Here is a 12948-nt window from a genome sequence, read left to right as displayed (position 1 = left end):
ACAATATATTTTCAGGTGGGTGACATACTATATTTTATTCAGAGAAAAAAAAAAAAAAGAAAGAAAGAAAAGCTGGATTCCTTTAACCATATTTGAAAAACATTCAGGTTACTGAGCTATGATCCAATGTGAATGTAAAGATATATCTGAGGGAAATGTACTGCAGGTGACTTTAAAAAGCAAGTTTTTGCCCCTGTAAAATGAAATTTTAGAATTCAAGAAAAGCATTGTATCAGAATTTCTAAAATCTGAGACAGCCTTAAGCTTTGGCCATTGTTTTTAAGCACTTTTTCACAGTGGTATTGTACAGCAAGTAATCAGTACCGGTAAGCTCACAAGTATACTGTTTTGAACTCTTATGGAGAAGTATAGTAAGAAAAAAAAACTGTTAAATCCCACTTGATGCTTTGAAAATTTACCCCCCAGTGTTTTTGAGAATTATTTCACCCATGTGGAGATGACTAGAAGGAAGGTAGCAATTAACTGAGGCAAGATCTTTCAAAAGAAATTTGTTAGAAACACAAGTTGCTTAAACCAAAACACTTATAGGTGATTTGGGGAAGATCAAGAGCTTTAATCCTTAAAATCTGTTCCTCTTTACAAGATACTAATGCAAGAGTGCATTTTCAACAGTCAATAAAAGGGAAAACAAGATTTATTTTCCAAATAGAAACTTGCAAGTTTTACACTGCCTGACATCTTTAAAGTCTTCAATAAGGAGACTACTATCAGTTTCTTGATAGACTATTTAAAGAAGTGTTATCCTTTGTTTCAGGGTGTTAATTTGGAACATTACTACATAATCTTCAGTATCCCCTCGTGTCTTTAGAAATTTGTTTAGAACTACTTTTTTTGTGCATAACTGAGTCTCAAATTTGTAATTTTTTCAACAGTGATTCAGAAGATAACCACTGCTGACCCCAATTACAGTCAAGATTGTACAGACTTATTCATATGTGCTGAATGATTTGGTCTGTAATAACAATACATATATTTATAGAATTCTTCTTTTCTACCTCCCTGAAGCTACACACTGACCAAGATAAAGGAGATGGAAATTTAAAATACATATTAACAGGAGATGGGGCTGGCAGTCTGTTCGTTATAGATGAAAATACAGGAGATATTCATGCTGCAAAGAAATTGGACAGAGAAGAAAAGTCCCTGTATGTGCTACGTGCCAAGGCTATAGACAGAAAGTCTGGAAGACAAGTGGAGCCAGAGTCTGAATTTATCATTAAAATCCACGATATCAATGACAATGAACCAAAATTCACCAAGGATCTGTACACCGCCAGTATTCCGGAGATGTCTGGAGTTGGTAGGTAAAAAACTATCCTTATATAGAATCCAAACATTTTTGGGTTGATTTGGAACTTGAAAATAATTTCTTATCTGAGATACTTAGTTTCTATGAACATCCAAGGGAAAAAAAAATCCGCTGTCAATAGGGAATGTAAATGATTGCTTCATGTTTTTATTTATTTCTTTAATCTCCATCCACATTTAAATCCTTTTTCCACATTATAAGCTACTCTTTTGCTCTTGTAAGCCCACTGGACCTGCAAAGAATGTAAGATATAAAATCATCTTATCAGTTGCAACACAGTTTTGTCATAGCAGAGAATGTCATTTCTATAAAATACATTTTCTTTATATTTACAAAGTACAATCTACCAAACTATTCTGTTGCTTTAGACATGAGACACTTTTAGCAAATAAGTATTCAAATCAATTTCTGTATCAAAATGGTGCACAGTATCTTGCTAAAGTACTGACTGATTTGATTTTTGATTGTTGCTTTTATTTCTTTGTTATCAACATTATTGTGATTATTATTATTTTATTATTATTATTATTATTTAGGATACCAAACATATGAACATCTTTCCCAAATAAATAAGATCTTTGGTTAAATAAATATTTTTTCTTAAGAAATAACTAGCTTAAAGCAATTCACAGCTGTATCGAGAGATGTGGAACACCATTAGTAGTTGAGTGAGAAATATAGCCTCAAAATATAATAAATCTTCAAGTTTTGTAGAAATACTAACATCATAGATAGTATTCACAATTACGCATTCATTAGAGTAAATCATGATTGTCTATGTATTTTAATTTTTTACAGTAGAGACAATCTCTCTGATAAGATGAGTAAGTGTAAAATACTTGGGACTATGGGGAACACATAGGTAAGTCTCAAGAGTTATTTACTTATCATGAATTAGTGTAATGGTTTCCAAAATCAGCCCTGGATGATGCCATTTCTGTGACAGAAAAAAAAAGTGCCTATGAATATTTGCAACCAATATGTACCTTTGCAAAAATAATTTCCTGAAGTTAACAATCATCACCAAATGTAACTGTCTTTCTATGATGGATGGCATCAGTGGATGAAGTGAACATCAGTGGCAACTGATGCCATCAACCTGGTCTTGTGCAAGGCTTTTTTGACATAGCCCTGCATCACATCCCTACCTCTAAATTGGAGATATAAGAATTTGAAGTATGGACTATTCGGTGAAAAAGGAACTGGTTGGAAGGACATAGTCAGAGAGACGTGGTCAGTGGATGTATGCCCAAGTGGATGCCAGTAATGAGTGGTGTCCCCCAGCAGTCCATCCTTATTAGGACCAATACACTTAAGCATCTTTATCAGAGACAGAGGATGGGGTTGAGTGTGTATCCTCAGCAAGTTTCCTGATGACACCAAGATGGGTAGTACAGTGACATAGTAGAATCATAGTATCATAGTATCGTGCGAGTTGGAAGGGACCTTAGAGATCATCGAGTCCAACTCCCGGGTTTCGAGCCCCCTGTGTAGCGAAGCGGCACTTCTACCCCTGTGCCACAGGGGGGATTCGAACCCGGGCCCTCCAGTGCCGCAGGCAGCAGCTTATACCACTGCACCTCTGGGGGCACACAGAATGAAGGAATGTTATCCAGAATGACTTTGATAAACTTGAAAAGCAGGCCCTTGTGAACAAAAGGAGGTTCAACAAACCTAAGTACAAGGTTTCACACTTGAGTCAAGGTAATCCCAGATGTGTGTACAGGCCGGAAGATCCTTTTGGAGAGGATCCAGAGGAGGACCACAAGGATGATCAGAGGGCTGGAGCACCTCTCCTATGAAGAAAGTTTGAGGGAGCTAGGCTTGTTCAGTCTGGAGAAGAGAAGGCTGTGGGAAGACCTCATTATGGCTTTCCAGTACTTACAGGGAGATTACAAACAGGAGAAAAATCAACTTTTTACGCAGATAGATAGTGATAAGACAAAGGGAATGGTTTTAAATTGAAGGAGGGGAGATTTAGTTTAGGTACTGGGGGAAAGTTTTTCACAGAGAGGATAGTGAGGTGTTGAATTAGGCCACCCAGAGAGGTTGTGGATGTCCATCCTTGGAGGGATGGATACCGCCCTGGGCAATCTGATCTAGTAAATGATCTAGAAGTTGCCAGTCTTGCCTTCAGCAAAGGTTTGGAACTTGATCTTTGAGGTCTCTTCCAACCCAAACTATTTTGTGATTCTATGATTCTGTGATAGTGTAACCTGACAATTTTATAATAAGAGAATGGAATTCCAACAGTACTACATGTACTGTGAAGAGTCCTAAAATTGTTATTTTAAAGATGCATTCAAACAGAAAATATTTTCCAATTCAGAATTTTCTTTCCTGATAACTTGTGAAGGAAAAGTGTTGTCAGTGTGCATGTTACATTTAACTTGAAATATATTTTTTTAAGTAAGGTACTATACTGGAATAGATAAGGTAAGAAACATGATGTCCATGATAAATCTAAATGCTTAGTCCAGTCTCCTAGGAATCAGTGAAAAAGCATAAAAATAATAGAGAAATATAGGACCTAGTGCCTTGGAACTGCCTGTGAGACTTTAAGTCTATGAAATGTCTATAAGCAATAAGGAAGAAGATAATATATAATTACGTACTTTAAATAAGTTGTCAATAAAAAAATAAAAAACTGCAGTAAAGTGTTTTACTGTGAAGACAGCACTACAGAAAAAGCTTTTAAGTGGTAAAATGAAAGTTCTCTAGCTTTCAGTGTGGGGGCAAAAAAGGAATATGAGTTGCTTTTTGCTCTTCTTTGATGTTATTTGTATTTGAAACCATAAATTTACACCAGAATGTCAATTTTTAGCATTTGAATTTGAATGAATAAAAGTATTTTTTTCACATATAAAAGCAGCAGAGAAGAAGGCCCCAAACCCTGTTCAGTGAATTCAAGGAGCAGAAATTTTGTATTTCTGCAGTTAGTCATAAAAATGTTAATTAAGCAGCATAATGTACATTAAGATAGGTGAGAAATACAAAAAGGTATTCTTCCTTGGAGTCTCTTTGCCTCATTCCTCCAGATGAGGAAGCAGATGCCATGACTGGAGTAAATGACCTGGGAGGAAAAAGGTGAAAAAAATTCTCTACAGGGAAGTGAGCAAATGGTGCTCAAATAAACTTTCCCATAAAACACACAACAGAAAACATACAATACAGAATGAAAATGATGTAGTTCTTGAACTAACTGGATAAAAGAAAGACAGATTAGTATAAACCAGCAAAATGCACTAAATGGTGCATAAAATAAAATGCAGGGGAAAGAAAGAAAAGGAGAAAGTAGCAAAAATTGGACTCAAAAATAATGTAGGTTAGCAGTGGGCTGTGTAAGTATCTCTTGGATTGAAAGTTCCACATTTGGTAGGACATCTTAAAAAAAAAAAAAAAATAATGTCCAATGTGTTACATTATCTAAGCAGTTGTAATTCCTCTTAATGCAATAGGAAAGATTTAATGAACAACTACTGACTTTCCTTTTGTCTGGATATGCAGTCCAAATTATATTTTCCATAGTGCTTGTTGCAGAACATAAAAAAATTTCAGAATTTGCAATTGTCAGTCATGCAAGCATGTCGCCTACACCTCAAGACAATCTCGTCAGTGTTTTTGGCATACACTGCTGTTAGTAAATGAGATAGGTGTCCAGTAGCTAAATTTGGCATGGAAACAAGTTCTGGACTGCAGAATTTAAAATTAATCCTAACGTCATAGAATTATGTAAAATAAATGGTGACAGAAGAGCAACATGTCCAGAGGAATTAAAGAGGGAATAGTGTTTGGTAGGGTTGCTGTTGTTTGGAAAACTAGTATATCTGAAAATGAAGATCAGAAAACAGTGAAAATGGAATAGAAGACTGAGATGACAGAAGTGCATTCAAGATTAGAAATCTTTAGAACATATTTGTCCAACCTGTGGCTTGTGGCCCCTGGACAGCTACTAATGTGGCCTCACAAATTGTAACATTTTGATGTGACTTTTAGCAATATTTTTCGTTTTTCATGAATCTATTGTGCATAATTTGAATGTGGGCTTATTAGGCAACAATGGAATGCTATAGAAGTTTGGGAGCAGAACAGTACTAAATCTGCCTCTCTCACCCTCCTCACATACTCAGTTGAACTGAAACTCACATGTATTACATGTCACTACTCTTGTTCCACTAAGTGAGTAAAACAGTGATTACTGATAACATTTCAGCCCACCTACATGGGTGCCTCTGAAGACAGGTGGGTTTTGTTATTAAGCAGACACATACACTTTCTTACTTAAGTTGGCTTGTGTTATTTCACAAAATAATTTAATATATTCATTAGTTTCACAAAAACATGATCCCACTAACTTTACGTTTTTGTTATTTTTTTATATATATTTTAATACAATTATTTAAAAATAAAGGAAATTTTGTTAATTATATAGATTTAATATATGTTTGATATGTGGCTCAAGACAATTCCTCTTCACTCAGTAAACTCCAGGCAAGCTGAAAGGTTGGACATCCACTGTATAACAAATGAAGACAATAAGAATTGCAAAAGAAAATCAAGAATCCCTAGCAGAGAACGTAGAATGAAAAAATCACTGTAGTACTGTATTACATGCTATAAATACTCAGGATTATGGCTGCTAGTTTTTCTAACTATGTATAGACAGATCATTGCATGCCTAATCACTTTTCTGACTGGAAAGAACTACCTAAATACACTATACCTCCTAAGAAACAAATGCACTCACAATAATGAGGTAAAAAAAATCTGGGAAGTTTTCAGTTTCTTACTGTTGACTTCTTTCTATCAATTTTGTGTCTTAAATCTAAAGATTTTTAAAATATAAATATTAAATCTACAGTCTTTTTGCAAATATAACTACAATGAGGACTACACATATTTCTGAACTCTCAGGAAAATGTCATTGCGAATGAGGAGTTGGACTGAAATCACCACTAACTATTTTCCATATGCTAATGTATCTGTTATTCAAATTCTGTGTCATACTACATACTTCTCACTGTGTTACTGACTGTTTCTTGGAATAGCTAGATCTAGAGCACACAAGGGAAAAAGATAAGCCAACACCTTTGACAGAATGTGTGATTTTCAGTACCAGTAGGCAAAACTCACTCATGTTTGACTTGTTTGATAGTAAGAAGAGTGAGAATGTAACACGGATTTTCAGCATAACCTATCCAAGCCCAGAAGGGATGAATGCTTATTTGTGCATTATTTTATGCTGATCCTATGCTGCAGTATCTGCACTGCAGCCATCAACCCGCATGTAAATTAACTTGGCTATGCTTATCACTGATCCAATCATGTCTCTAGCAGCATTATGGGTATACCTAAAATGCTGTACAGCAAAGTTAGATCTAGAAGCAATCAAAACTAGTGAAGTGAGCTGACTGCAGTTTAATTTCAGATAGCTTTTACGGTAATGATCATGCTAACTGCTCACAGTGATATTAACTTAAAAAATTAAATTAGAAAGTTTAAGAGATTCTAAAACTCAGCAACATGGAATTTCTTATTAAAGTCAGCTACTGTACTGAAGAACTGCTGGTTAATAACTGCAGTAGCTATGTTTGTAAATAGAATAGTAAAATAATTTCAGATTGTTAATATTTCAGATGAGGTAAATTGATGAAAAATAATTTCAAAATGTAAAATAATACTCTAGACAGAACAATAGATGTTAATCAAATAAAATACAGAAAGTAGAGGATAACAGGATGTTCACACAAGATGTTCAACATATGAAATTAATGTAATGCAAAAACTGAAAGATGAAATCTTGGTCATGATGAAGAGCAGGTGGATTTTAAGCATGATGTATTCTGATTTGGCTATGTTTTAGAAATATGATAGGTGGAAACTTCTGAGAACACAAATACTTGCTATGTGTCTGGAAAATAATGTCTTCAGTACTTCTTTATGTAAAAGGAAAAGTACAGCTTTGATAATGATTGAAACATATTGATTTATTTCAATTTTGAGGCTTTCATCAAAGGCAGTCTATGAAGGGTCAAACACATGTTAAACCAAGTATAAAATTTGATCTAAGTATTTGTCTAAAGAAAATGTGATTGCCTGTACAAATGAACAAATATCAACAAAAAATGAACAACTAAAAATAAATAAATAAAAATAACCCAGACACACTTCACTATGCAGCAACTTTTCTCAAAAAATAATAAAAAAAATGTTCTTAAGATTTTTTTAAAGAGCTAATATAGCAATGTGATGTTCTGTGGATTAAAATCCCTTTTGACTCCTGGGCCAATATTATTATGCTCTCCTGCACCTGCCCAGATAATATTAATGAGTAAGAGTAAGGCTTACAACTTATTTATTTATTTATTTATTTCCTCATTAGAAGTCTTTAACTTGTGGCTGATGAGTATTTTCTAAAACACTTTTATGTTTCAATTGATCCTATTGAGGGAAGGGATAATGCCTAATTTAGTTTAGCATTCATTTCTCCACAATTAAGCTCCACTACAATTTTCTAGATTTTATAGATCTGAGGAAAGTCACTTCCCCATTCAGAATTTCTGTATGATAAGATTTTTATATTGCATGAGGAGGGAGGGCCACATTCTAGATGGTTAAACTTAAAATTGAACATTTTCCCATGAAATTACTTTTATTTCAGTGCTGGATAGTGAAGTCTGATAGTGTGATATTATACATGAAATAGAGATATGACCATTTTAGACTCAGGCATACAGCATTACAGCATGCTTATGCATGCCTTGTATTTAACAGCTACTCTAAATTAAAGACACATGTATAATACATAAATGCAAGGAGAAACAGAAAAAGACAGATCAAAATGAAGGAAAACTCACAGAATCATACTGACATTTTTACTACTGTGCTCTGTATACTGCAACATCAATTACACAATGGTTGTTTTAGACATTCCAGTATTGTTCACCCTTTCTGTGTTATCTAACATTAAGCATTACAATTACCAATAGATTTCAATAGGGCTACATTCTGATATTTACTTTAGTTACATTGCTTTTCATCATCATAAAATCATAAAACCACATTTCTCACAGTTTGCTATTTCATATTGAAATATCCAGATGGAGCCTACAGTTTATTAGAAAAACAAACAAACAAACAAACAAACTAACTAACTAACTATCTAATAACAACAGAAGTCCTGAACAAAATACAGTAACCATCATATTTTCTATTTTAGAATTTGCTCATGTTAGGAAACATTAATCTATAGCTTTGTATAAATGACTTAATGGAGGCAATCTTTGTCTTCCTTTTTTCAGCAGAAAACAGTTATATTTTCACTCTGCATCTTTTCCCTGGATTCAGATTCTTATAAATAAATGTATGGATGACTGTCTTGAGTTTTCCATAGTCTGACTAAAATTATTTTGCTAACCTGCAATATTATGTTCTTGCTTACATATCATCATAATTTACATACATAGAATTTATTTTAAGAAACATTAATTTCATATTTTCCTCTTTCTTTTGCTGAAAGGGGTATTTTTCCTTATACGTATAAGAAATAATTAAGGTAAATTTTAGAAGTGTTGAACAGTATCAATGTTAATAAGATTCAAATCAGTGCATCTGAAAAATTTAAATCATTCACAAGCTTAAGATGAAATGTGAAAACATTTTCACATTACAGATAAGTGGGTCTCAAAATGCAAGCAAAAGTAGCAACTGTATCTCTGCTCCCAATTTTCTTGACTTATGCCTCATCTGCTCTCTAAACCAAAAAATAAAATAAAATTTGAGGAGCTAATGATCAGAAAAAAGAAATGAATTCAGCCTCTGTACTAGTTTCACTAGTTTTCTTCCCCTGATCAGATCACACAAGGTTATACTGCCTGAAACTGTGCTCATGAAGTGGCAGGAGTGTGCAAATGCAAAGTAAAGCAGGAAAAACAGAAGACTGCTTCACAGATAAACTAAAAATTTCTTGATTGATTCTATTTTCTTTGGCTAACAAATCCTTAGACATTCTTAACATGTTTTTATTACTCTATTTTATTTTATCATGATTCTTTGTGATACTATAACAGGGATATTACATCTTCCCTCTCAAGGAACGCAAGTGGAAAACCAAAGCCATCTATTAACTCCCTACGAGAAATAACTCTGTCTTGGTGCTAGAAATGGGGCTTTTGTAGAACTGCAGTCAGAAAGGAAAGGTAACTGGCTCTCGCTGTAAACACAGTGAAGTGTAGATACTTTTCATGTATATATGTTTTCTGTGAAAACTGAGCTGCTGCCAACTCACTGTGAATTGTTTGACTTCCATTATGCTCCTACACACATCTACCTGCTCATCTTTCAAGGTCTAAATTATTTCTTATAGGAAGAGATGTTCTGATGCAGCAATTAGTAGAATAGACAATTTTTAAAGCACTACATAGGACTTTAGGCTTTGCAGATTGCCTAGCCTACACTTGGAAGATGCAATGAAAAGTTTATTCTCTGTGTGTCACAATTTCCCACCAATCAAAGGAAGACTACATATGTTCATCTGTTGCAGCAATGAACATTTCTCAGAGTGACAGCCTTTGTGCCAAGGGGAATTTTCAGTCCTGGTCTAAACTAAATGTAGTTTCCTTTTATCTCTCTTTGAAATTATTCAGTATAATACTGTTGGCCTGGATACTTTATTGCAACGATTTTACTATTTCCCATTTTCTATATACATTAAAAAGTAATAATAAATATAACAGAGGAAGTTCTAGACTAGAGATTGAAATTAATGTTTAAATTGCTCGCATCATACTTACACTAAAAATTGTTTGATGTGTCCATTTTACTCCCATTTACTTCTGTAGTTTTTCAGTGTAGCACTCTAATCTCTAAACAAAAGCCTAATGGTCCTGAATCCTTGACATTAGTGCTTCTTCTCACACTGCAGCACAGTAAAATGGGATATGTTTATTCTATATATCTAGTGATATTTTCCTTTAGATATATAGGGTGTTCAACCAAGGTCCTTTCATCTGTCATGGCCTCACAAGTAAAAAGTAGAAATCTCAATGACATTCTGAAAATAAGGGAAAAGGGGCAGCCATGCTGCTTCAGCCAGTGTACATAAAAACATACGTTGTTTATACAGCACTTGATACAAAAATGAATTACTATTCACAGCAAACTGTTTTCAGAGCTACAGGAAAGACCAAATCCCATGCTTGACGCCAGTTTCCAGGCACCAGGTTTTTTCATTCATCTGCTGTTACCTGTGGAGATAACTTTACTTCTTTTAAGACAGGCTGCAATGTAACAGATGCAATGAGATTTCACTTATATGACCATATTGGAGCTTGCAGCAAATGAAATGTGTGTGCAGAGGACTGGCATAACTAGGATTAATTATCATGGCTAAAATTAGGAACACCTATGCCTCTATCAGAAGCAACATTAAATTGAAAATAGGTGTGCAACAACCTTTATTGAAACTAAAACACTGCAAACATTAAAATAAGCAAGTTAAGAGTAGAAAAGTAATCTGTTGTCTAAATGTAGGTTTCTTTAAGTTCAAGTGACAGCATAAATACCTCCATTTACATCACACAAATCCACAAGTTTACTTGTTTTTGTTTTTGTTTTGTTTTTGTTTTGTTTCTTTCACGCCATAAAGTTAAACTAATTAAGTAATCTTAGATGCCTGAAAAATATCTTCCTTTAAATGATTTATGAGAATTGGATTTGGCAAATGGACACAGAGATCTAAGTCATGAATTGGAGTTGAATAGATCATAGTTAAATCAGCTTGATAATTGTCTATATGTACCATTAAACAAATTTGCAAACTGTATTTGGGAGTATTATTTCATTTTTTATTCTTTTAAAGCATAAGGGTAAACCTCTGGGATGTTCACTCAGTCTAATCTCCTGAATACAGAAGCTTTCAATCCTTTTTAGAAGCAAAGGCAACTTTCTGGATGCTTGAGTATGCATTTTAGTTGCTAATGCTATGCAGCTGAGTGTAAAATGTCAGGCTTAGTTTTTTAAATAATGCTAACACATGACTATCTTTTGAAAGTAAAACACAAAGATAGTTGTTTGTTTGTTTGTTTGTTTTTTCCAAGAGACTTCTCAAGAACTCCTTAATGTTTCCAAAATGTGTAAGACTCCACAACCTCTCTGGGCAACTTCAGTGCTCTGTCACCCTCAAAGTAAATAAGTTTTTCTCATATTCAAATGGAGCTTCCTGTGTTCCAGTTTGTGCCAATTACTCCTTGTCCTGTCTCTTAACACCACTGAAAAAAGGAGAAAACTCCTGCATGTGAATCATTTGGCAGACATTTTAATTCTTTTGAAAATAAATGAAATGTCTGAAAATAATAGCATTAAATTCTTGTGACTAAAAATTTCTCCTAAAAATTGTTACTTACATGCATATTCACCTACACAGAATCATGCAGTTTCTAGAATTGTTTTGCTTTTGTCTAAAAACAGTATTGTAGAATCATAAAATGGCTTGTGTTGGAAGGGACTTCAAGGATCATCAAGCTTCAACTCCCCTGTCACAAGCAGGCCCATCATCTTCTATCTGATACTAGACCAGGTATCTGATATCTGATACTAGACCAGGCTGCCCAGGGCCCCATCCAACCTCACCTTGAACACTTCCAAGGACGAGGTGTCCACAGCCTCTCTGGGCAGTCTGATCCAGCACCTCACCACTCGGTACTAATGTAATGAACACAAACAAAACAACAACAACAAAAAAACCACATAGAACTAAGACAACCTTGGAATTTGTTTTATTGTCTCTGCTTTAGACTCTTATTTTCCTTCAAATCACAGCTCTGCTGTCATTTCCACAGACATTCACTGTATCTAAACACGATGGAAGCAAGAGGCTTTGATGAATCGTGTGTTAAACTGATGTACATTTGAATTTCTTAATAATTTCTTTATTTATTAGATTTTCATAGAAAATTGTAATTTTCTACAGCTATCTTAATGTTTAGTGAGACAGACTTTAAACATCTAAGCAGGAGTTCCCACATTAATCGGGATTTTGTAACATTTATGAACTACAACTTCTACTACCAGGATCAAGGGGAGACCACTCTTCCCAAATTTTTCATAAGAACAGCTGAAAAAGTTGTTTCTCCCTTTTGGAGTATTCCAGGAATTAAGGTGAGGCAAAATGGACAAGATTCACAACTTTCACCTTTCAAAAAGAAGCAGAACTTTAAGGGATTTTTAAGTGGTGGAATAACTACTTGACTTGGATGGCACTTGTTAGTTGGTTAGTAGGTCAACCTAACCTCTTTTTGCACACTCTGTAAAGGCAGACAGACAGAAATAATTAAGGTAATTATCTGGCTTATTAGGGTATTACTTATTGCACATACTAGTTTCATTAGAAATTAATTATAACTGGAAAACTTAACATATGTATAACATTGCCAAGCCCAGAAAAATGTGGCCAATGTGTTTCATCATAATTTTGATTAGAATTTTTAATGATGATATTGAATTTGTAGGTTCATTTATTTATTTATTTATTTATTCTCGTGAGGTGGAGTGGGTGTTTTTTTTTGTTGTTGTTTTCATCTCTTGGACTGAAAATTGTGAGTACTTGAATCGTGTTGAAC

The 12948-nt window shown here is 34.2% G+C and overlaps 1 protein-coding gene across 3 annotated transcripts in view; it reads left to right on the top strand.

The window, feature by feature from the left end:
* LOC140247704 (cadherin-9) overlaps positions 1-12948 on the top strand; it is a 97102-nt gene that overhangs the window by 48945 nt on the left and 35209 nt on the right. For all 3 annotated transcript variants that reach the window (XM_072327571.1, XM_072327570.1, XM_072327569.1), the window contains exon 3: positions 1027-1321. In XM_072327571.1, coding sequence (XP_072183672.1) covers positions 1027-1321 — 295 coding nt within the window. The remainder of the gene's footprint in view (positions 1-1026; positions 1322-12948) is intronic.

This window comes from Excalfactoria chinensis, chromosome 2, assembly GCF_039878825.1.
Source record: "Excalfactoria chinensis isolate bCotChi1 chromosome 2, bCotChi1.hap2, whole genome shotgun sequence".
Taxonomy (NCBI): domain Eukaryota; kingdom Metazoa; phylum Chordata; class Aves; order Galliformes; family Phasianidae; genus Excalfactoria; species Excalfactoria chinensis.
The sequence above is the reverse complement of the archived record's forward strand: the minus strand, read 5'-3'. Positions and strand labels throughout refer to the sequence as shown.